Source organism: Balaenoptera musculus, chromosome 13 (genome assembly GCF_009873245.2).
Source record: "Balaenoptera musculus isolate JJ_BM4_2016_0621 chromosome 13, mBalMus1.pri.v3, whole genome shotgun sequence".
In the NCBI taxonomy this organism is placed as follows: domain Eukaryota; kingdom Metazoa; phylum Chordata; class Mammalia; order Artiodactyla; family Balaenopteridae; genus Balaenoptera; species Balaenoptera musculus.
In genome coordinates this window covers 75,569,649-75,596,357 of record NC_045797.1, presented here as the reverse complement: position 1 = coordinate 75,596,357, position 26,709 = coordinate 75,569,649, and the positions used below count along the sequence as shown (strand labels likewise).

General features: G+C 34.5%; 1 protein-coding gene across 3 annotated transcripts in view; it reads right to left on the bottom strand.

Moving 5' to 3' along the window:
- Positions 1-1,412: 1,412 nt before the first annotated feature.
- Positions 1,413-26,709, bottom strand: part of WDR35 (WD repeat domain 35) — a 62,657-nt gene continuing 37,360 nt past the window's right edge. For 2 of the 3 annotated variants that reach the window (XM_036873776.1, XM_036873777.1), the window contains 12 exons: positions 26,223-26,433; positions 20,230-20,310; positions 15,836-15,972; positions 15,316-15,519; positions 14,311-14,457; positions 13,571-13,703; positions 11,432-11,542; positions 10,349-10,513; positions 9,172-9,312; positions 8,346-8,502; positions 4,433-4,673; positions 1,413-4,133 (listed from right to left, as the gene is read on the bottom strand). In XM_036873776.1, the coding sequence (XP_036729671.1) occupies positions 3,983-4,133; positions 4,433-4,673; positions 8,346-8,502; positions 9,172-9,312; positions 10,349-10,513; positions 11,432-11,542; positions 13,571-13,703; positions 14,311-14,457; positions 15,316-15,519; positions 15,836-15,972; positions 20,230-20,310; positions 26,223-26,433 (1,879 nt within the window). In that variant the 3' untranslated portion in view covers positions 1,413-3,982. Of the gene's footprint in view, positions 4,134-4,432; positions 4,674-5,292; positions 6,948-8,345; positions 8,503-9,171; positions 9,313-10,348; positions 10,514-11,431; positions 11,543-13,570; positions 13,704-14,310; positions 14,458-15,315; positions 15,520-15,835; positions 15,973-20,229; positions 20,311-26,222; positions 26,434-26,709 lie in introns of those variants that run through there. The other variant, XM_036873779.1, reaches the window with a different exon arrangement.

Here is a 26,709-nt window from a genome sequence, read left to right as displayed (position 1 = left end):
CTGAGCCTGTGCTCTAGAGCCTGTGAGCCACAACTACTGAGCCCACGTACCACAACTACTGAAGCCCGCACGCCTAGAGCCCGTGCTCCACAACAAGAGAAGCCAGTGCAATGAGAAGCCCGTGCACCGCAACGAAGAGCAGCCCCCGCTCGCCGCAACTAGAAAAAGCCCGCACGCAGCAACGAAGGCCCAATGCAGCCAATAAATAAATAAATAAATAGATAAATAAATTTATTTTTTTTAAAAAGTGTTAATTTCTTTTAAAAAATGAACTGAGAAAATGATAATAGGCAGTAGGGGGCAACATAATATTGCTATTTTCATTTTAGAAACTCCGTAGCAATATTTTGGAGCTATAACATCATCAAATTAGGTACTCTTGATTTTCCATTAAAAATCTGGGAACAATGTTTCCCCCATTTCTAAATGTGAACTCTGTATGATCTCTAAGGAGTAATTCACTGCAACCACCAGTCATCAGACATTTGCCTACTATCTTTAATAAGCTGTTGTTGTTTTCCTGTAGGTAGCAAAAGTGATATTGTACAACTACTGTACCTCCTGTCCCTATCTCCCCTTATCCACTCTGGAGCCCAATACCCTTCGACCCAACCCCCATCAAAATATTTAAATCAAAACAAGACAAATACCATGTTAGCATGAGTTATAGATAAAGAAAACAGGATAAATACAATTTTTACCTCAACATTTATTATTTTTATGTTTTTTCACTAATGTCACATAAAACCTAAGATCTCAGCTCTTAGAATACAAAAAGATAATTTCAAAGTGTATGTTAGCAAAAACATGTATGTAATATATATATATAATACACATATAAAATAAAATTAGCATTTGTGCATGACAGCAGGTCAACAATGCTATGCTGCTTGTTAGCACACTGCTTATTTGTATAGCTTTATCAATCAGTTCAATCATCTCAATAGTTGGGCCTACCATGCTACTTTGAAACTTAACATAATTCAGGCCAAATTTTATGATAAAGAAAAGCATTACTTAAAGGGAGTCAGCTCACGTTTATTACAAGAAGAGAACAACCTTTATTATAATGTCTTCAATATACTGCCTCATTCTGTCTATCCAAATTCTCTCCAAGTATTTGTTATATATAGACAATTTTGCTTCTCACTGCCCCTTTAATCAGGGGAGAATTTGTTGGTGCTGTTATCCTGAAATTTCCTTCATGTTGAATAAAACCAATTTTCAAGCAGGACAAAGGTCTGTCCCCAAGACATTATGGCAGATCCCTAAAACATTCACAGATATAAATCCCAAATAGTCATAAGCTTTTACAGTAGTTGGAAAGATAGGTCTGTGTGTGTACATATATATATATATATATATATATATATATATATATATATATATATATATATATATATATATATATGCATGTGGGTATATGTATGTGTATAAGTATATATACATACATACACACATATGTGATAATCTAGGTCTACAAGGTATGAGAGGTTGTTTTTAGAGATTTTGGTTTCTTGATTAAACTGAACAAGAAGTAGTGACAACAACTTGGGTTCTATCTGAAATAATTAGTTGGAGGAAAAATTCTAGCACTCAGGTAGCAAGGAATTAGTGGCAAATGAGAAGGCTCCAAAAGAGAGTTCCCATAAGATATGTTAGGAAAAGTCTGAGGAGTCAACAGCTGATTTTGGAATTGAAGCAAATGGGAGTGTAATCAACAAGTAACAGTAAGGGCTAGAGAATGACAATCTAACTTTTGAGTTCTCAGCCGATTTCTGGGATGAGAAAGGGAAGGAAGAGATATTCAGGCATTAGACCATGGACCAAGAATCACAACTCTGAACATGCAGTCCTGCAGGAATTCCTAAACCTATATCCCTGAAAACTTCTCTCTCTTTGATGAAGCAGAGAATAGTTTCATTCCTGAAAAGAGAAAGTCTTGTGGGAAGATGTAATTAAGTTCAACAGGAGATATATTCCCTAGGGCTGATATCTTAGTTAGGATGTTGTTTTCTGATTTGGGGGAATACTGCATTCTGTTATAGACAAAAACAAATGAGATAGATGAAATTCACTGTCTTAAACTTAGATAAGTTAGAAACTTATGAGACATGTTAGACAAAGTAAATAGAGCATATATGTGTGACTATACCTAATATTGACAAGGCACTAAAAATACAAAAGGCAACCAAGGCACTAAATATTCACGGCACACTAGGTATGCATAAGACTTATCAAGTGCTCAATATGTGGGAGGTCTTAATTCAATTACCCACTGATGACACTTATTCTGGTCTGTCCTCTGCCCAGGAAATACAACTGAATCCACAACTGCTCAGCAGGCTCATTGGCACCTACAGCTATGACCAGGTAAAACTGCCTTTTCTATTGAGCAAATGTGCCTCACTGGCCTTGGGCACACTCCATTCGATCAGGTCCCCTGGCTCAAATCTCAGCTCTGGTCCTCTTCCTAGCCACACTATCAAGGGGAAGGTGATGAGGCAGAGTAAGAGTCAGGACATAAGAACAGTATATAACTCAGGAATCAGGAACTGTACTCTCTCTACCTGACTGGCATCCTATACTAATAGTATTAATCTACCCCATCACTTTCTCCTTGTTCTTCACTGTATATTTCAAGTTGATTCAATAAACCATGTGATTTGAGCTTGTAACCCTTTCTGTTCCATGACCTCTGGAATGGCTTGCTTGGTAGTGTATTTGGAGGCTACCATTGTATCAAGGTAACTTCCCACAAGGCACGTGAACACAGTCAGAGACTTCGAAGATTTCTGGTCTTCTCATTTTATTTAGGCACAGGAGCTTGCTATCTATAATGAACTCATTTAAGCTCTAAACCTCTTCTCATAGCTCACTATTCTCCATCTGCATCAGGCTTAACTTGGCTCTAAAGGACTAGAAACATATCACATTGAGAGAGTTAACTAACCTAAGTATTGAAGCTGCAATAACAACCTTGCATATTTCTCTTTGTTGCCTCTGCTAAATATCAGCCAAACTTCACCAAATAATCTTGACGGAATAGTGCTTAAGTCTGGCCTGAAACCATAAAATGAGAGGAAGTAAGATCGTGAGAAATGGAGAACATTATTAGCTACATAAAACAGGTAAGAAATTACCCATTGCTGATTACAATTTTTCTTTTTTAAATTAATGACAGTAAGTCAAAACAGATGCATATTGAGAATCACTCCCCACAACCCAAGAGTTGTTTAAAGAAAGGATCCAGCTTGGTGACAATGTTTCAAGTAAAACTACAGCTACAAACTAGATGTTTTTGTATAAATGTGTATCATTATAAATAGAGCTAAGTGTTCGGCACAATAATATGAAGAGTAAAGTGCCAAATGTCATCTCTTAGATGAAACTAAAAGGGTAGATTAAAAAGGAAAAGCTATATAAAAATTAAGCTATTAGAAACAATTCAAATTGTAAAAAACAATGTCTTAATATGCCTTCTCTTCACTTCTGAAAATAAAATAGAGAAGACTTTCAATGCTTATTTAATTAAACACAGCTAGAGACAGTACTCATTTTGGTATTTCAACTGTTTAACCTCTGTCTAATACAGGTTATGTCATTTCCCTAAATTCAACTTTGCCCCATTCCCATGTTTCCCCCATCCCTCCCTGCTAGTAACCGTGACACTGTGAGAAAAATTTTCTTATTTGGAATATTTCCATAGTATCATATAACCAACCACAAGATAGATAAATAGACAGATAGATAGATAAATAAGACAGACAGGCAGACAATATGGTCCATTGCCATACATTTATATGACAATCAGCATCATTATTTCATGGTTGTATTTTTACACAAAATTTTATATATGTATATATTATGTATTTTATATATAGAAAATTTTTATAAAAATACAACTGAAATAATGATGCTTATTTACATAAAGTCAACATTGTTATATAAACACTCCTATTATAGGCAGTTTGTCATTTCTTCATCCCACTGCACTATGGCATAAGGGACAGAAGTTATAGTTACTTATTTCCTGAGCCAGGACACAGTGCTTGCACACGTTGCACGTCCAGAATTGATATTCAGTGACTGGGTTTCCTGTGGCAACACATGTCGGCAGCTTCCCTTCCCCTCTGTAAAATAAGAGGGGACAATTATACTTTGAAACTCCTAATTCCTTAAAACTTCATTACACTACAAAAACTGAAGAATGAAAAGCATTTCAAGATAAGTTTCAAATAAAAATCTTTTCTTACAATGAGAAAATCAAGTATTAATATACTTACAAGACTAAATTAAATAGGGTATTATGTTAAGGTAAATTACTTCAAAATTTAGTGCTTTAATTATTATATTACACTATTTAGATATAAAGATCCAAGCTTCTAGTAAGGTGTTATAGAATGACATCTACTAGTTACATTTAGCCTACCCTTCAAGAAGGCTGTCCAATTCAGATTTTCTGTTATCTTTTGGAGTATGTTTGGTGAAGATTGCTAGAGCAAGATCTTCATATTGCTGTTTCTGTTCTGAACTGAGGGTCTCTAAAGATTCGAGTTTAATAAAAGCTTTTGAACAAGTGCCAAAAGCCCTACTGGCACACGCGCAGAGTGCTAACAGAGAGTAGATCTCAACGGCAGGGATAATGTCTTCATAGTCTCTCAGGTGAAGAGCTAGGAAACAGAAGACAATTTGGATTTTTTAAAGCAATCATGATATCTTGAACATGCATGGGAAAAAATCTATGTTAAGCTGTTTCAGTTTAACCTACATGAACTTTAGCAAACTTAAAGAAAACAATGGTAGGTGGCCAGAGAACAAGTAGGAGGAAGGAGGCTCCATGATCTCCGCATTCTGTAAGTCCAGCTAGCAGCTCAGGGCCTATAAAAATAACCATCATCAAATGATGCACATGGCTGTGCCACTTAGAAATATATACACAGACCAAAAATAATTGGTGTCAAAACACCCATCTTTTGTTGCATATAAATATGTTAGAATTTCTGTGGATTCTCAAGATATGTTTCTTTTTGTTAAAAAGCAAAGTATGAAATCGTATGTTTTCTCTTTGTGTTTCTTTGAACAGATTATTGCTTTTGTTTGTCTTACTGAAACAATAGAACTTTGAGAAAAAAAAGTGAAAATGAGACTGTAAGTTGTCAGTTCAGACAATTTATTTTGACAGCTACCATATTATTATATGGTAATATATTATATATATTATATTATTATTACCATACCAGCTACTTATTTTCAATTTTTCTATGCTGGAGATATAATCTCTTTCTTAAAAATGCACTGCACAATTAATATCAGATTGGTAACCAAATTGTATCTTTTTATTCTCTAGACCTTGCAATCTTAAAAATATCTTGTTATAGTATGATATTGGAAATTTCACAAAACAATTTAAAACAACATAATTATGCATTTTACAACTAGATTCCTATAAACTAGTGTTGGGGTCAAGTGTTTACAACAAAGTTCAGTGGAAGAAATTTACAAAAAGGAAATTCATTGAGTTACAATAAAGAATACCCTCTAATTTCACAGGTTCACAGGCAATAATTTACAGAGTATACATTGTTTCAGACCATTTTATCACCAAAGACAACAATATTAAAGCATATGGATATCTTTACCCAGTAGATAATCTCAAGTTAAAAGTCCAACTGATCTTGTAATATAGTAAGTCTAGATACTGTGCATAAATTATATAAAATACAACTATTTTAAACAGTGCATAACTTATATCACATATTAATCAGTTAAAATTCAATGAAGGTAAGTTATAAACATACAAAAATAAAAATGATTCCTATGTATAGCTGATAATCAATTAGAAAAAAAGGTACATTCCTCAGTGCTAACAATGACAAAAACAGGAATAAACTACAAAAGAAATGTACAGAGCATACAAGAAAACTACAGAACTTTAGAGAGAAACACAGATATACAAAAGGTTTTTAAAAATTGATGTTTCTGGATGAGAAAACTCAATATTATAAACATAACAATGATCCCAATATTAATACATTAAATTAATGCAATTCTAATTCAAAATCCACTAGGACTTCACTGAAACTCTTCCCACCTTCAAAAAGATTCTAAAGTTAATCTGGATGAAAAATGCAAGTGAATACCCAAAATGTTTTTCATAAAAGAAGAGGAATGAAGGATAACAGAAATTCCAGATATTAAAATATAAAAGTAAGGTAAATAAGAGAAAGTACAGACACAGAGATCCATGTCTAGAAAATAACAGCCTAGGAAGAGATTAACAAAATGTGTGAATTTAGTTTCATAAAGGTAGAACTTCAAATCTGTGAGGGATGAATAAGTTTTTAATAAATGGTTTTGGAATAACTAAGAAGTTAAAATAAAATACAATATTTAATAACCCTGAAGTAAAGGACTTTCTGAGCATGACCCCTATCAAGACTGATTGATAGGACTATGTAAAAAGCCACTGTCAATATCATCATCATGGGTACCACTTCTCGAGGGCTCACAATATCCAGGCACTATAGTAAGTAAATTTTCTTTCCATAAATTTCTCACTTAATCCTCAAAACAACCCTATGAAGAAGATCCTATTATCCCCACTTTTCACAAAAAGAAACTGAAGCTTAGAGAGGTTAAGTAATTGTACCTTATAAATGCCAGGGAAAATCAACAGATATGACAGAGGGTTACTATATATAATTTCTAAAGAGCTCTTACAAAAATAATGAATAAAGAAAACGAAAAGTCATCACTATAGAATTCCAGAAACATTCAAATAAAAGAATTTCTCTAAAAGGTTTCTTTTAAAGATGATGCCATTGTACTATAGATTGATGATGTAATGGGGTGTGACGTGTGCTGGTGATGGCTATTTCACAGTGGCCCAACCAATGTGACCCAGGGTGAGTGGTGACAGTGCCGGCAGTGCTGTCATGGCCCATCTGAAAGCGTTGTAACAACTGAGTCTTTCATATGCTTTGGTTTATAACATAATTCTCATAACTATGCTCTTTTGGAGTTAACCTATCTAAACTTGAAGATATTGTTAATCCAGAAATGAAGATCCTGATACTACATGTAAATAATCTTCTATAAATTATAGTACATAAATACAATGGCACATTATATAGGTATTAAAAATGACAACATAGATCTACACTTATCAACGTGGAAAGATAACTGCAATATACTGTAGAGGGTAAAAATCAAACTCCGGAGCAACATACATTGTGTGATATTATTTTAAATAAAACTGTATACAATTTTATAGGCTTGGAAAAAATGTCTAAAAGGAGGTTCACCCAAATGTTAGCAATGATTGTCTCTGAATTATAAGATTATTTTACTTTTTTTGTATTTCTTTCTGTTTTGGTTGAAATTGTTATGTAAGTATCATTTTTATAAAAAACACTTAACATACAGTTAAATGCTATAGAAATCTATCTACTAATATGGAAATATTTTACAACGTATCATTATGTTTTTTTAAAAGTACACAAAAGTATGGTTTGTTATACTCCCAATATTGTAAAAAAACAAATTATTTCTAAATATATATACTTATTTTTATTTAAATATATATTTTATATAATTATTATACATAATGTAATACATATTACAGATATTAAATATGTAAATATTTATAGTTTATATTTTATATATATATATATATATATACACACATACACACACACACACACACACACACAAAAGGATATGAACTGGGCTATTAAGTGTTTAAGTGATAGTGAATGCTATAAATGTTCTTTTTGCTTATCTCAAACTTCTGGTTTTTCTGTGAACCGTATATATTGCTTTCCATGTATTAAAAAATAAAAAGGGGCTTCCCTGGTGGCGCAGTGGTTGGGAGTCTGCCTGCCAATGCAGGGGATACGGGTTCGAGCCCTGGCCTGGGAAGATCCCACATGCCGCGGAGCAACTAGGCCCGTGAGCCACAGCTGCTGAGCCTGCGCGTCTGGAGCCTGTGCTCTGCAATAGGAGAGGCCGCGATGGTGAGAGGCCCGCGCGCCGCGATGAAGAGTGGACCCCGCTTGCCACAACTAGAGAAAGCCCTCGCACAGAAACAAAGACCCAACACAGCCAAAAGTAAATAAATTAATTAATTTTAAAAAATAAATAAATAAAAAATAAAAAAATAAAAAGAACTTCAAAAAGGGAATGTGAAAAACAGATCATAAACAGCAAATCTCAAATATATGAAAATAAATCCACAGGAAAAAAAGTGTTATTAAAATATAAGGGCAACTTGAAGGAGCTAGCCCTTCATTTGCAATTTATGATTTTTTAGACATGTTATATACATTAGGTAATACGCCCACCTGTCTTCAATGCACTGTCAACATAGCCCTCGTAGAGCTGCCTCTGCGCCAGGATGAAGAAGTGGTAAGCCTCAGCCCCTCTCCAAGCATTATCTGTGAAACGACTAGTTGTAGACAGAACTTCTTCTTCCAGCAAACCAGCCAAAGCAGAACTGGCCTACAAGTAAAGCAGACCCACATTTTCTGTCAGCACAACCCTAACAATGGTCCTTCCAATAGAGATGATTTCTGAAACTGGTATATCAATACATTAAATAGCTCAATTAGCAGATTTTATCATTATAAAACTGTCACTACAGACTTAATGTCTCCATTATAATTCACATTTTGTTAAATTGATATGATCAAATTTTTTCTTCAGTTTTATTGAGGTATAATTGACAAATCAAATTGTAAGATATTTAAAGTGTACATCGTGGTGATTTGTATACGGGTACATTGTGAAAGGACTCTCCTCCCCATAGTAACATCAAATTTTTAAATAGAATTGATTAAACTTTAAGTTAATATAAGGCTCATTTGCACATTAAAATAATATATATATTCTAGGAAAGTTTTTAAAACTCACTGATTAGAAAGGATTTACCAAGTAAGGAATTTAAGCAAAGATTACAGATTAGTAAAAAAAAATAATTTTCAATATTTCCAAGTTGAAATGTCTAAATGTGAGCAGTAATTCCAAATCAGTCATTCCTTTTCCTCATATCATTTAAGAAAATAAATGCAAACAAGTAAATTAAATGGCCTGTCCATAAAGAGAAGTTTGATAGTTCTTTTTTCCTTAAACACTTCAGATGACTTAATGTTACTTAATGTTCTACCTTACCTCTGAGCTCTTTCCTTTAACTTTTCCTCGTTGGGCATTTTTCATTTGTTCATGGTACTGCTCTATAAGTAAAGCTGATAGTACATAGAGCTTCTTAACACGTAAAGGTTTAGTTCTTTTCTTTGCCTCTTCATCTGCAATCTTTAAACATTTAAAGAATTGGGGGAAAATATTTCTTAATCTATACTTGTACAAATATTATCATTTCTGAAATATGATTCTCTAAAAAAAGGAGGAAGGTCAGTAGGGTGGAATATAAATACCACCCATTTTCTTTTCCATAGCACTGATAAGTACTTAGTTCTTTCCTTAGTATTTAGCCATTAGAGTTAGAACTCAAAACAATTTTAGAAAATAACAGATGCTGATAAATAATTAAAGCAAAATGAAGAAAGCTTTCATAGAATGGCTAGTATTTTATATAACAAAGAGATTTTAAAAATAATGTTCCAAGTACCCAGAGATAAGATGGCTTTAACACGGTACATCCTTCAGAAATTTAAATTTTTTTAAATGATCCGGAGGGAAATTTTTCCTTTGTCGTTAAATCGAATGGGAAAAGTATAGACTAGAATGTAAAATTTGCATCCATTAATACTGTTACTAGTCATGTTCCCTCCAAATGCATACTATGAAAAGTGTAATGTCGAGATTGGGATTGACATATATACACTAATATGTATAAAATAGATAACTAATAAGAACCTGCCGTATTAAAAAAAAAGTGATATATAATAAAATCTTTCTTAAATAAAAAAAAAAGTGTAATGTCTTTAAAACTTGCACATTTAAAAGGACTTAAAGTTTTGTTATCATCAGGATTTAGATTCCCTTAAGGGAATCTAAATCCTGATGATAACAGGAATTTGTACTTTATGTTACAAATGTTAAGGGAATTTGTACTTTATGGTCCCTGAAAATTCTATAATTCTCTGTTAACTTCGGTATTGAGTAAATATAAAACTGCTTCAGCATCAATAAGGTGCTAAAAGTAATAAACAGCCTTTTTAGTAAAATGTAATAATACTAAGATAACACATAGTTATAGTAGTAATAAATGAGAGGGATTTTGCTATAACAAATATTTGTTTCCAAAAAACGGAAAATGTATCCTTGAGCTATAAGAAAACATTGGTAACTAGAACAAGCCAAACGCTCACCAAGGTTATTACATTACCTTAAACATCAGCTTAGCAGCATCATAAAAGTAACTGGCTTTCCAATAGAGTTCTATGGCATCAAGAATTTTATTCTTTTCCAATAAATGAGATGCATACCTCGCTAACAGGGAACCAATTTCCTTCATATTATGACTTTTAGCCAATTCAACAGCTTTGTTCCACTGGGGAAAATATATATATAGCATACAATTACCCAAGAATTCATAGTCAGATATGTCTTAAAATACATACAATAAAGCTTTAAGTTTATAATAATAAATAACACTATATCAAAATAAAAAACTGGTACATGTTTTTAAAAATCACTTAAAATCAGAGCAATTATAAATTTTAGGAGTCAAACGTGTCAAAATAATCAAATGATCTAAGACTGATTTGCTTAAGAAGTACATCTGAAAAAGAAAGCGTCAAAGTTTATAATCACATTAATCTTATAATTCTAATTTTGCACAAACTATGAGCAAGAAAAAGATACATTTGTTTATAGTAAAAAAAAATACGCAATTTCAGTTAAGAAAATGTCCTATCAGATTTAACATTTAAAAGTTATTTTTATAAAGCAAATGGAGCTTTATAAAATACTTCAAGAAAATACTTAAAAGAATACATTGATAGTCAACAATTTCAACAATTCTGCATTTTAATTTTAGTTAAATTCCAGCTCTTAAAAATATCAAATATGTGTTTTCTACAAGGGGAAAGGAAAATAGATTTGCCAAAATAAATACTGATAAAGTAACTCAATTCCTTCCTCTTGCAATGACCATTAACTGGTCCTTGTTTGGAAACAAAACCCAACCCTAATAAAATGCAGAAAATTATGAAATTACTTCCAGACAAAAACTTGCCAGACTAAAAGCACAGGGTTTGTTCAGGTTCCCATACTGAGTTAGTTATGAGCGGGTCACCCTTAATGGTAGCATTTCAAGAGGTAAATGCAAATTCCAGCATTTTCTCAGTCCTCAACTAAGTAAGAGACTATCTGGCTCCTTTCACAAAATCCATCTCAAGCTCTCCAACCCTTACTGGCAACAGTCTTTAAAGCATCTCTATGGTGACTTTAATTTTCAGTTCCTTACTCGGTTGAGATGTACACAGGTATCCACTGCTGCCTTTGGTTGATTACATTTCAAAAACGCAGTCACTGCTTGTTCACACATTCCAGCTCTCACAAACATTTGTGCTATTTCCTGTGGACAAAATAATACTATCGGATCTCAGAGAACAAGGAAATCACTTATATTTTAACTTATAAAACTCCATAGGGACAAAAGAATATTAAATTTTCTGGTGGCTATAGTAATTTTTCTTTTAAATGGACGTAGGCGCAGGGGCTACAAACCAGAAGAGACGCTAAAACATCACCTCCTATAAAATCTGTGCTTCACTGGCTCACAGCACGGATCTGATTTTCAACCGGGTTCTGAAGATACCGCACTCTTACCTTCTCTCAGTGCAGTAGCTAGTTTACAGAAATACCGAGCTCCAAAACAAACCCCACGCTAGTAAGTAAAAAAAACCCTTTAAGGCAATTGATGTTACACTCAATGTCAATCATTAATTAGAGGCTTAAGGGAAACCTGACACTCACAGGGCTCTCAAATACCTCTATAAAGCAATGCCCCAGACAAGTTGGCCATTCATCAGTTCAGGAGGCTGGACCAAAAACAGAGGAGAACCACAACAACCACCGATCACACCCCTTGGGCTGTACTTGCCGTCTTCAGAATATCACTTTTTTTTCTTTCTTAATATCTAATTGGTCAGAGTTTTCTCTCCCCATCCCTACTCCTAAAAATATTTTGGGATATATCATAAAAGTACAATTCTGTACCCAACTATCTTTTTCAAAGTAATGCTTATATTTTCCTGATTATAAAGTAATACATTCTTATGGTAAAAAAAAATTAGAAAATATGAAAAAATAAAGGTACATATAATCTTATTCCCATAAGAAACCTCTCTCTATATTCTGGTGTAATTTCCTAATATCTGTGTCCTATGAATATATATGTATATGTGAGTTTGTGAATATATTGTAATCATATTATATATAGTTTTGTATCCTGTGTTCCTCACTTAAATATTTTGTACATTTTCCCATATTATTAAAAAATCCTCCAAAACTTGATTTAAAATTTGCAGTACTACTGAAAATTTTTAATTATTTTAATTATTTAATTATTATAGCTATAATTACTTAGTACTTAATCAGTAATATTACTGTTCTGGATACCGTACAGCAACATTTTTTTCTGCGTCATCAGACACACCTAACAGATGACAGTATAATGTCAGATACACAGTCCCTAATCCCAGGGTTGTAAGTAATTTCAGTTTTCCTACTCAAGTAAACATATAAGATTGAGAATAAGGGTGTGTAAAAATGCCATTATTACAGGGATAATTGCTCTAATTCACAATAGAGAAAAGAACTGAATTAACAGAATTCTATACTCATCTATTAAGTAACCGACAAAATTTTGTAGCAGAACCCGCAACTGATATATGTCCAAACCCTGCAGTTGAGAGCTACTAGCTCTCCAGGTCTTGTACAACTCAGTGATTTACCTTTCAGATAAAACAAATAAAATACAAGCTCACTTACATTATTCAACAATTAATTTAAAGAGCCTTAAAAAGAAAATTTAGAACAAAGTTATAGAGAACTCTGCGTTTAGCTTCTCTTTTTTTCAACATTAAATCCTTTATTGTTAATATAACCTAATAAAAGTCAAGCTATCTTGACTTTTATTGCTAATGTAACCTAATAAAAGTTTATTGTGAACCTAATAAAAGTTTAAGCTATCTTAAACTTTTCTTATAGCAAATTTCAAACATACATACGCACACACTACTCCCCATACCCACCTCAAATCATTTTGAAGCGAATCTCTGACAACATGTCATTTCATCTGTAAATGTTTCATGTGTTCAGCTGATTTTTTAAAGCAAGTTTACAAAACTGACAAGCCTACACAAGACTGTGATCATGTTAAAATAGTAGGAATATGACTGATTTCTTCCTCTCCAGTTTCAAGCATTCTGTAATACTGGTAAATTGTTTTAATAACTAAAGCATCATTCCATGCCTAAGAAACTGTAAAGTTTTAGTTAATTTTTAATTTTCTATATTGCAGAGGACATTTCCAGACTATGACATAAAAACCTTATAAAGTAACCTAACCACTCCAAAAACTGAAATTTATAATACCTACTGGAAGCAACTTGTGGTTTTCTGGAAGTGAATTGGCAAGATTCTCCAATCCCTCATAATCCTCTAACATATAATAACACTCAGCTAAGCGTTCCTGGTTCCGGCCTTGTACATAATATTGTACAGCATTCAACCTATGGAAAGAAAAAAAAACCTTTTAAAACTAATGTGAATCTCCTCATAAATAAGCACTTTTACTAAAAATCTTCTTCCGTTAGAATGCCAGCACTAGTATTACTCTAATCATCTTTAGTTACAGAATGTCTTTGAAGCATATAAATCGAAAAAAAAACAAAACTAAAGACTGCATAGCATATTTTAGTTACAACATTCTTTGAATGTTCTTAAGAAATATGTTTTAATCTGATATACAGTTGTATTTCCAAATACTGACATAAATAAATAAGCATACTGATCAAAATAACTTAAGAATAAAAGTCAACGATTTCTGAAAATAATCAATAGAAAGAAAAGAAAATATAAACTGTGGCCTCAAACAGTAGAAAGCTACCTGGAACTACGGTATAAGTCTTCTGGGTTTTGAAACTCCAAAGTCTTACAGCGCTTACCTGACAGCTTGAAGGATCTCTTGCTCCTCAGTGTGAATCCAGAGCTATGTGAATTTTGGGATCTGGAAGGATGGTCTTCATTTCCCTAGCATTATTTCATAGGGAAGTACTCAGGCAGTTACAATTTTAAGTGCCAAATGAATTGATGAGGGGGTCCAGATAGGTTACCTACCACTTTTGCCGATCAGCAAAGTAGTCTCCGATGGCATTGTGGGCTTGTTCAAGGAGACTGTCATCCGCATCACCAGATCCAGTTTTCAGGAGCTGGAGTACTCGAAACCAATCTCCCAACTTCAGCCGGAGGCCAATAGCCAGATCTCTACAAAAAATGACATTCATTCATTCATTCAACAAGTATCTATCAAGCGCCTACTATGTGCTAGATTCAATTCTAGGGTACTGAGAATACACAACAATGAAGAGACAGATAAGGTAACGCCAAAGATTTTAGAAATTTAGCCTGACCAGGTAAGAGGCAATGGAGAGAACCTGCAAAAGGAAAAAGGAAACAATTTCCTGCCTCTTATTTTCCTAGACTTTCAATTTACTTGGCAAAATAATGACTTAAATAATAATCACTTCTTTTCATCAATTTCTTAAGACATAATCAGACTTATTTCATGTTTGGTTTTGTATTTCTTTTCAGGGCTTGAGTTGTATTAGCAACCTCCTGAAAGTACAAATAATAAAAATTAGATATAATGTTCACAGCTGACATGAAGTTCATACAGTATTTTATATAAATAAAAATGAAATATAAAGAATAAAACTCAATCCCTAAATACCTTTGATTTTTATTTCATGCTCCTTGACAACTGAAAATTAAATAATGGCCTAAACCAAAAAAGAGAACCCAAATAATGAGTGGTGTAATAAATGATAAAGCTTCCAGTCTCTGCAGTCATATGAATTTTTTTCCTACCAAGTGAAAAAAGTCTCCCATGGCCAGTCATTAATATTACATAAAAACAGAGAAGAAAGCTGCCCCCAAATTACAAAGCATAAATTAATGAAGGTCATGTAGACTATCTAGGTTGTAATCCAAACTGAAATTATTTTCTGAAAGAGATGGTATGATACATTTAGTCTATTTTACAATCCTCGTTTGTGAAAACAAACAAAAAAAAAAATCGCAAATTCTGGAAGTAGTCCGGATGCCTGCACCTTTATCACTTACCTTCTGTCCATATCGAGATACATCCTTTCAGCCTCTTCAAACCTGCCAAAGTAGGCAGCCACTTCCGCCTGCTTCATGGACTCACTCTGCAGGTTACCCAGGCGCTTCACAAACTTAATGCCTTGGTAGTCTTTGCAGCGCACAAACGCTTGCTCTGCAGTGTGCAAATCCAGTTTCTGAAGACCTGCTTCAGCAAGTAGGCGCCTTTATTAAAAAGAGAAACAGAAAAGCCGATGGCGAATTACGGATAAACAAGTCTTGAATCAGAATTCAATTATTACACCTATTGTTTCTAGCGAAACATGGTGGAAAGTGATTATTTTAACACATTTATACGTTTCATATAATATTATGCTTATGTTGAATACTTCCAAATCTAAAATAAATTTCTATATTTTAAAAAGAAGAATAAGAACAGAAGCCTATTCCCATCAGGAGCCTAGTATGAGAGCAGGGGACGACAGAGCTGAGACTTTACACCTGAAAATTTGAGAGGTTTTATTTATTTATTTTTAAATACCAAAGTCGGGGGTGTGGATTATCCTCTATGAACTGAGATGCATCCTCAATTCCAACCTTCTCAATCAGTGCTCGGCTATCTCTCAGGGACCGAATCTCAAAGTTAATGATATAATCCTTGTTTGGATATTCTGGATTCTAAAAGTAAAGATGAAAAGAAAGAAAGTCAAATAGTTGCCTTTAGAGTATGTATTTCTTTTTTACAGTAAAAACAGCAAACAAATAAACAACTGCATCATATTATGAGCAAAACTGGGAAAAAAAAGAAATGGCCATGTGTGGGTCTTTTGAATTATCTGGAAAACACCCACAGTCCACAAGTGAAGTCCCTCCTGAGGCAATCAGGGGAAAAGGGGACAGTCGTCAAAGGGGTCCCTCACAATTAGGCAGCCTTGTTCCCCTGGGCTCAAAATGTCTTTCCCCAGGAGCTACTCTCTTCCCGTCCCAAGTGCCGCCAGCCTCCACTGGAGCAGAAAACACCATGTGCAGGACCTCTACTCCTCACTCCTTAATCTACTCTTTTTTTCTATTATTGAAAAAAAAAATTATAAACAGCAGTTGCTCTGAGGGTGGGTATGGACAGATTTACTGGGAAGAGGCATGAGGGAACTTTCTAGCATGATAGTAATGTTCTGTATCTTGACAGGGGTTTGAATTGCACAACTGTATGCATCTGTCATAACTCACTGGCTGGTACACTTAAGATCTGTGCATTTCATTGTATGCAAATTTTATTCCAAGTGAAAGAAAACTATAAGCAAATACTGAACTTGAATTAGTGAACTTTAATGATATGCATGCTAAAGTATATATGTACTAACTCTGAAATATATTAAAAAACAGGACTGATTAATGGGCAGATGGAGAGATGGACGGAAATATGACACAGCAAGTACAGTAAAATGCTAAATAGAATTTAAGTGCTGCCCACATGCTGTTGGGCAGCAGACAAATTTTTTTTAAAGAAAAGAAAAAGGGCTGGTTTTCATCACTACTTTCCTTTTATAATTTAGCAGCCTGACAAAGAAAAAAAAAATTTAAAGGCCAGTCTTGCAGGAAAGAACTAGCTAACAGCCAGAGAAAGAAAACAAACAGTTATAACGAACTCACCGATATTCTACATATTTCTAAGTAATGAAAAAGTGAAGCATACAAGAAAATTAGAGCCCCCATGTGTAAAAGAGTAATGGCTCCCATGGACCAGAGTTCTCTGAAAAGGTTAACTGAGCCACACACACCCCTTCCCCACCCTGCAACTGAACCCCTGTATCTAGAAACTGAAAAGTTCTTAGGGAACTACCGTACAAAGTAGGATGGAAAGAGTATGAGGTTTGGACTCAAACAGTCCTTAGCTCAAATCCTAATTCCATCCCTTGCTGGTTATGTGGCAGCTCTTTCTAGAACCTGCCCTACCCCACTCCCTACCCACCCAGGAAGCCAGGGCCATCTTCCCCAAATATAAACCTAATCATATCATTCTCCTGCCTTACTCTGCCACCGACTCCAGGATCAAGTCCAAACTCCACAGCAAGGCATATGAGGTCACTTATGACCTGGGCCCCCTACCCCATTACCTCTCCCCGGCCTCATTTCTGCCAGCACTACAGTTACACACACCAGCTTTGAAGCCAGACAGCTTGGAGTCAAATCATGCTTTTGCCTACTGCTAACCGGGTATCACTGGCAAATCAGCTTATTTCTCCAAGCTTCAGATTCTTCCTCTGAAAAAATGGAATAGTAATCAAACTTACTTCCTAGCATTGGGAGGATTAAGTGAGATAACACATATCAAACACTGAGCACAATGCCTAGCCGTGTTATTCACATTATTCACAGTCTCAGAACTGACCCAATGCTCTCTTGCTTCAGACCTTTGAAGAGATACACCTACCGACTGAACCACAGCACCCCTGCCCCTCTTCCAGTTGCTGAAGTTCTTGTCTATCTCCCCAACTCCTCTACTTGAAGCCAGGAACTGTCTTACTGGCTCTCAATAAATATTTGCTGAGTCAATGAACAGATGAACTTTGGGTAAATCATTTTCAGCCACTAAGAGCCTTCCTCACCTAAAAATGAGGTCTGTGTAATATCTACCAGGTACAGCTGTAATCACAAACAAACATCTCATACAAAGGAAATTTAGTGAACGTTAATTCCCATCCTTTTCCTTCTGCATTCCTTCTTCTCTAGTCCTCCAAGAAATTTCTCATGTTATTTCTTTTTCCTATTTTATTGAAATATAATTGGCATGTAACATTGTATTAGTTTTAGGTGTACAACACTCATGTTGTTTCTTAAAACTGTATGCTTGAAGGAATCCACAGTTCAGCTAAATATTTCCTGGGTCAACAAGACCTCAGAGGGAACTAAGGTATGACAATATTCTTTTCTCTATGGCTTTGCATGTAGTAAGTCAGACAGATAACAAAATTGTCACAGAGAACCTGGGTTTCCCTCACAGGTTAACAACGCCTGCCAGTAAACCGGGCAACAGTACTGTAGTTATTCTTTATCCTAGTATTAGACATGCATATAATGTGTATCAAGAATTTTAAAGTACATCTAACCAGTTTAAATATGTGTTTTAAAAAATTCTTCATAAAAGTCAATATAATCATCAGAGCAACACATCACAGGCATTTTTAAGCATTCCAGAATTTAAGGCAATCAGCAACTATGAGCCTTTCTTGAAAAAAATTATAATGATGAAATCCAGCCAACTAAAAGGTTAATCAAAATTAAGAACTCATGTACAGAGAAAATGTAGAAAAAGACTGGTAATAGCTTTCATTTAAATATAAGACTACATATGTGGAAAATTAGGGTTACAAAACAAAATGTAAATGTTCTATATCTTGACAACATAAAAATAACAATGTGCCTAACAAAAAGAGGAGAGAAAGAGGGAGAAAATGTAAAAACACCATCTTTTAGAGTGGACAATCAATACTATTAAAAATTAAGATGTAGTTTAAAAGCAATAACCTCTTGGTTTTTCAGTTTTTTCCTTAACCCAGAAAAACTGTATCATTTGTGGTGAAAAAAAATTAATGTTCTACAATTCCTTCAGATTCACTGTCACATTATTGAATTAAAATTAAACACTAAGCAAGTAGATTGTACAGTGATGCCATTTTTATAAAATTACTTCTGTTTATTTATCTAATCTATCAAATCTATCTTTCCACATACTGGTTACAGCTATAGGAATAATGTTCTGATGTTTATCTAACGTTAATCATTAAGAGACCTAGATTGTAACAGAACTTTAGACCTTCCTTTTTGACTTTGACTGCTGATAGCTTTTAAGCCTCACCCTTCCCCCTTCCCCTTCTGCCTCACATCTGGACAAGCTGATAAGAAAGCATAAGTGTTCCATCCTTTGGTGACACAGGAGTTTCAAACCACACATATCTCTACCTACCCATGGGAACCCTCACCCTAGGCCCACCCTCTAACTACCAAAAAAACCCAAGCCAGTCTCCTTTCCCTGCTCTCAAACCAATTTTGGAGCAGCTTGGGAAGCCTATCCTTTCTCCCCTAAAAACTCATTAAGTTTGTAAGACCTTTTTACACCCTTTTGGTGTATCTGTGGTGTCATCACTCTTTACATGCAAACCAAATTTTGGGTGGGGGCCATTCCTGCTGCGGCAGGGTGGTCATGACACAGAAAACAACTGGTTCCCAATAAAAGAGCTGCAATTTACATGTCAAACCAAAATATGAAAACATGTTACAAAATGCAACTAACTTCTGGAAATTTAAAATCCACTATTCCAATTCCAAAAAACATATGTAGTACATGGAAAAATAAATATTTTGGATAAAAGGAAGGTAAACTTTCAATACATTCTTAGAGTAAAAACTTTTCAAAGAACGTTCAATGAAGGCCAAAGTAGGGATTCAAAAATTATCTGGAATTAGAAATAGATTATTTTATAAAACCTTAAAAATAAAATAGGAGAACAGTGGACCCCCAAATAAAAAAGTTACTCAAATATCCTAGAACAAGAAAAAGACTAAAGAAAATTATCAAATATTTCTTCAGTATCTCTGTTATTAATATAAAAATATTGAAAACAACTAACTACCATTTATGAGCTCTTGGTCGTAGCACTGTGCTGTTTTCCACTCATTATCTTATAAAATAACAATCCTGTAAGATAGGTACTATTACTATCCACATTTTATAGAGGTAAAAACAGGCTCATAAACAGGAAAGGAAAAATGAAACTTTAAAAGATGAAGGAAACTGTCTAAAGGTTGTATAAGTGACAAAGCAGGGCTGGAACTCCTCAATGCATACTCCTAACCAGGACACTACACTGCCTGGTACAAAAATGAATCCCAGTCAAGCCAGCAACAGAAATATAATTGTTTTTTAATAAGAATTACCTTTAATATCTCATCCAAAAGAACAGATTTAATTTCTAAATCCTCAAAATTACAAATATATCCAGAAGTCTGAATGGGTTCCTTTAAAGACAAAAACAAATGTTATGTTTAACTGTACAAAATTTTCCTTCTTTACCATATCATGATTTTAACTTTTATTATCAAAATTTTCAGAACAACAAAAGAGAGAGAATGTCATTAACACCCATATACACATCATCTAAATAATTATTAACATTTTAGAAATATGCTTCAGTCAATTTTTTAGCTAAGGTATTTTAAAGTAAAGTAAATTTAGACATGACATTTCACCCCTAACTATTTCATATCTCTAAAACATAAGGATGTTCTCTTACATGGCCACATTACTATTATCACACCTTAACATAATCAGTATTAATTCCCTAATAGGATCCAGTATCAGTTCAAATTTTCTGAATTAATCCAAAAATGGTTTATACAGTTTGATCATTCTTATTCATTCCATGCAACATTAAATTTAATTCTTAATGAAATTGACAAACACTATATTTGTATCTAAGCACATATATCAAAGTCCCATACCATACTGAAAAGTATGTCCTCTGTAACATTAGCCGGAGGGCATCCTTGATAGATTCATTTCCTACGTAAGAAGATTTAATTTGCCAACATGGAAATACATGAGCCTGCTATATGTCTGTTTCTTGTCCTAGTGTTATACAGGCTTGTAGAAATAAAGTATGGTAAATGCATATTATAATGTAAAGTAGCTGTTCTAAATCCCTAGTGAAAGAAATACACTCCCAATATACTTAATACCTCCAAGAACACTGTAAAAAGAATAGGATAACGTTGTCTGATAATGAACATAACTCCAGAATGCAATTTTTTAAAATATGTGTGTGATGTCATAGTGAAATAGAAAGGAACCTAAATCCAAATGAAATAACATATCAAATTTATAACTCTGAAAGTTAGTGCTTCATATATAATAGAAACTACAAAAATTATTATCATGGGAGGACACTAAAAAGATGAAAATAAGAAGTAAATATTGAATCATATTTAGTTTGCACTTAATATGTCTAAGTTTAATAATGAGGCTCTTGTAGGCACATTATATGTGTTTATTGGGTTTTTAAATGTATATTTTCTTTACTGACTAAAATTATATGAGAAAATTTTATAAAATCCCTAAATTTCCTCAAAAAAATTATATTACCTATAGGCAAACAGTATGCTTTTATGAACAGAAAAAGTCAGAATAAAATTTAATTCACAAAAAATCACATGTAATGAAATATTTCTTATAAATTATAGAGGCCTTTCATATACTTTATTTTGGTACTACATGTAAACTAAGTGTCCCCTTATAAAAAGGTTAATCACTAGAAAATTTTTTATTTTTAGCTAGATAATTTAACAAAGCAAGAGGGTCAAAAGATAAAGTCATAAAAGATGATCTGTGGATAAAAAATAATACCAAAAACAAAGAGAAAAGGAGAAATATAAGGATAAGGAGAGAGATCGGGCAGCACCAAGATGGCACAGGGAGACCCTGAGCTCAATTCCTCCCACAAACACACCAAAACTACACCTACATATAGAACAGCTCTCTGTGAGGATGACTTGAAGACTAGCAGAATGGCTCTTCTACAACCAAGGCTGTAGAAAGACAAAACACACCGAGTCTGGTGGGAGGGGAGGGGAAGTGATCTAGCCGAGACCCACACCCCTAGTAGGCAACCCAGAGATGGAAGGGCTTATCACAAGCATGCGGATCTTCCCTAAGGAGCAAGGGGTTCACACCCCACACTGAGCACCCCAGCCCTGGGGTCCAGCACTGGAAAGACAAGCTCCCTTGGCTGATTTTTAAAACCAGTGGGGCTTACCAGAGGGCTGTAAGAAACTGAGACTCTGCTCTTAAAGGGTGCAAGCACAGTCTTGCTTGCAGAGGCAGCAGACTGAAAAGTGCCTGGAACCCTGACCCACCTGCCAAGACTGCACCAGCACAGTCTCCCAGCCGGCACTGGGCTGCAGCTCTAGCACCCCCCACAGAGGTGGCAACCACTGCACCACGGGAGAAGACGCAACATGCACTGGGCCCTGGCTGTAGCCCTTCCGGCTCCAGCCCCACCTTCTGCCAAGGCAGCAGTCCCAGAAAGCCCCAGGAGAAGCCCCCACCTGTGCTGGGTTCCAGTTCTAGCCCCCTACTCCCCTCCCCAGCTCCAGCCCATCCCTCCAAGGCAACGGCCCCAGCACACCCTAGAAAAAGTCCCGGCCTACACTCACTTCAGAAGGAGCTCTCCCACCAAAGCCACTGGGCACACACAGACTGCATACAGATGTTCTCACATAAGGACACACCTTAAAGAATGGGATAGGTAATTGTTTCACCTAATTTCACAGAGACAAAAAGAGAAAGTAAAACAAAATGAGAAGATAGAGGAATATGTTCCAAATGAAAGAACAACATAAAATCCCAGGGAAAAACCCTCATGAAACAGAAACAAGTAATTTACCTGATAAAAGAGTTCAAAACAATGGCCTTAAGAGTGCTCACTGAACGTGGGAAAAGAACAGAGGAAGACGTGAGAACTTCAACAAAGAATTAGAAAATATGAAAAAGAACCAATCAGAACTGAAGAACGCAATAACTGAAATGAAAACTACAGGAGAAGGAATCAACAACAGATTAGATGATATAGAAGTATGTATGAGCGACCTGGAAGACAGAATAGTGAAAATCACCAAGAAATAAGAAAATATATGAAGGGAAAAAAAATCTCACTGGTAAAGGCAAATATATAGTATAGGCAGTGGATCAATCACTTTAAAAAGCTAGTATGAAGGTTAAAAAATAAAACACTGTAAAATCAACTATACCTACAATAAACAGTTAAGGGATATACATAAATATGTAAAATATCCAAAACATAAAACGCAGGGGGTGAAAAAATGTAGAGCTTTCAAAGTGCAATTGAACTTAAATGACTATCAGTTTAAAACAAATAGATATATGGACATATAAATATAGATATAGAAATGTCATATATATGAACTTCATGGCAGCCACAAACCAAAAACCTACAATAGATACACAAAAACAAAGAGACAGGAACCCAAATATAATGCTAAAGAAGATCATCAGACCAAAAGGAAAGAGACTAAAAGAAGAAGTAAAGAACAGAGAAGAACTACAAAAACAACCAGAAAACAAGTAACAAAATGGCAATAAGTACCGTACATAGCTATCAATAATCATTTTAACTGTAAATGGACTAAATGCTCCAATCGAAAGACATAGTGTGGCTGAATGGATAAAAAAAACAAGACCCATCTATATGCTGAGACTCACTTCAGAGCTAAAGACACACACAGACTGAAAGTGAAGGGATGGAAAAAGATATTACATGCATAAAAATGAAAAGAAAGCTGGGGTAGCAATACTCATATCAGACAAAATAGACTTTAAAACAAAGTCTATAACAAAAGACAAGGAAGGGCATTATATAATGATAAAAGGGTCAATCCAAGAAGAGGATATAACATTCATAAACATATACGCACCTAACATAGGATCACCTAAATATATAAAGCAAATATTAACAGATATAAAGGGAGAAATTGACAGTAATACAATAATATTAGGGAACTTTATTCCCTACTTACATCAATGGAAAGATCACCCAGACAGAAAATCAATTAGAAAACAGTGGCCTTAAATGACATATTAGATCAAATGGACTTAATAGATATCTACAGGACACAAACACAGCAGAATATACATTCTTTTCAAGTGCTCATGGAACATTCTCCAGGATAGATCACATGCCAGGCCATAAAACAAATCTCAGTAAATTTTAAAAGACTGAAAAGATATCAAGCATCTTTTCTGACCACAACAGTATAAAACTAGAAATCAATTATAGTAAGAAAACTGGAAAAAAAAAACAAACACATGGAAACTAAACAACATCTAAACTAAACTAAAAAATCAATGGGTCAACAAAGAAATCGAAGAATCAGTACCTTCAGAGGGTCACTGGGGATGAAAATGATCAAGCAGGGAATATCAACATTAAATATTCATTTCCTAATTCTCAAGGAAAATATGTTTTGTCAATGAATTAGAATTTTGCACACAAATGGCACCCTTTTCTCACACATAATCTGAAGAAAGGTCTACGATTTAAGGAAAGGTATGAAACTAGAATTCATAATAACACTCAAACGTATAAAAATGGATTCAGTATTAACCATCAAACAACAGTTTATGTCCTAAATAATAACACAGAATACTACGTCCTGAAGGACTTCTAGTAAGTTCAGTTTTGAAGAGTATGACCTCACATGCTAGAGGAGTGACTAGCAGAGTAACTAACCAAACAGGGACCACAGGCAGGGTCCTCATGAATGAAAAGAACAGCACACCATGGTTTATAAAGAAATCCAGTCAATGGTAATGTTATGAGAAATTCACCTACCTCTAAATCTAATAGAAATCGAAGGACTTGCCAAGCCAGACAACAGACTCCAAAAATAAATAAATAAAAGGTTGTTCTTTTAAAACTACTTAAGAAACACTTTCCACCAGGCAAAGACTTCCCCTGGTGCTAGACTGACCATGTGCGCTACACACACATTAAGAACAGCCAGGCATAATCCTCTCACTTCTCCAGGCATGTGATTTTGGAATTAATACAAGTAGGGCCAAGGATGGAAAAAGGACCCTAACACTCAAAAAGTATTTTACTTCCATCCTCAAGTTTATCCCACGGTTACCTGTCAAATTTCCACACTTGTTTTGTACCAAGGGTCAAATTTTCTTTGAACCCTTGAAAGAAGTCCATGCTTATATAGGTCAAATGCAGCAGCCCTGAATGCCCTTCCTTTGAGCCATTACTCAGGGCCTGAAAATTACAAAGATCCTTAAGACTCCTAAAAGCTTTAACAAAGCCTTTGAGAACAATTTACATCAGGTCATTGACCAACCCAAAGATCCTGAGTAGGGCTCAAACGGGGAAATGTGAAAATAATCCAGGATATGAAAGATGTTTAGTTTACCACTAAATAAATAATTACAGAAGATCTTCAGTAGCTCGGGGGCCCCAGCATGTAATTTCTTCCCAAGAAGGAAACTACAGGTCCAAACAAACATCAGTTAATGACATAAAGCATTTATCAAGTCATCTCTTATTATTTCCACTAGTGGAGTATAACAGGAGCATTGAAAATTCCAAATTGAAAATCCACTGATAATTCAAAAATTGTTTAAAAGATTTATCTTCTTAATGATGTTTTGATTAGGCTACCACTCAAATTATTTTGAATTCCCAAGCACAACAGCTAACAGTTGATACACAGCAGACTGACAGGAAAATTCTGAGCCTAAAAATTAGCTGATGTGAGCCACAAGTAGAAAATAAAAATATAACTCTAAAATCAGTGAGAAAGCAGCTTTCTGACACCCCAGAGACAGCAGATTATTAATCACAGCCCACATCTGCCTGTTCATAAGATTATCAGGATGAGAGAGAACATGGATTACTAGGTGATAAAGTTCATGTAAATATACAGAAGACAAAGGTAAGCACAGAATAAGCACAGAACAGGCAAAAGAGAATGAAAGGGCAAGGCAATTCCAAAACCACATTTTTTTGGCTGGTTGTTTTAAGCAATTTTGGTAAATAAGACTACTTTATTTGTTTTAAACTTTGACAAGGAAAGAAATAAAGACTATATAGTTAGTGAGCATGGTTCCATCTTTTAAAAAGAATAGATAAATGCTTAGGAAGCGCCTTTCAGTGAAAGTGGAGAATATTTAAAGGATAAATATTAATCCCACTTAAGACCAAATATTTTTAAATTCCACAGAAATGTTTCTATTTATTTTCAGAATTCATGCAGCCAACACCAACAAACTTCTTGAAGAAACAAAGGGGAAATGTCCAGGTTTTGGTATTTGGCTCATTACTTATGTACTGTTAATACTCATTTCTTGTTTTTACCTCAGGATCCAAGTTTCTGAAAACATACATTCTTGTCTTCTCCATCATTGCAAACAAATCAGGATTATCTTTGGCCCACTTCATATCCCAGACATCTTTTCGCTCCAATTTTAACAACTCGCCAATAACTTGCTGTCCTGTGCTGTCTGTTACCCGAGCATCCAAGTCAAAGAAGGTCAGAACTCCTGAGATGTCTATGATAGCAAGACGACTACAAATAATGAAAGTGGAGAAGGGGAAAAAAATTGTAAAAGTACTATCTGCGTTCATGAATATAATTACTTAGCACCATTCTTCAAAATAAGTTCATCAGAACCCGGGAATAAGGTAGAAATGGCTTTAAATAAATAACTGGCTTTAAACTAACATTTATAAATTTGATAGAAGACATGAGCTGCTTTCCATTTTGCTTCCTTGTGAAAAAAGTATCCAAAGGGATTAAAGCAACTGGTATGCAAATAATTTTTTAAAAATTACACTAGAATTT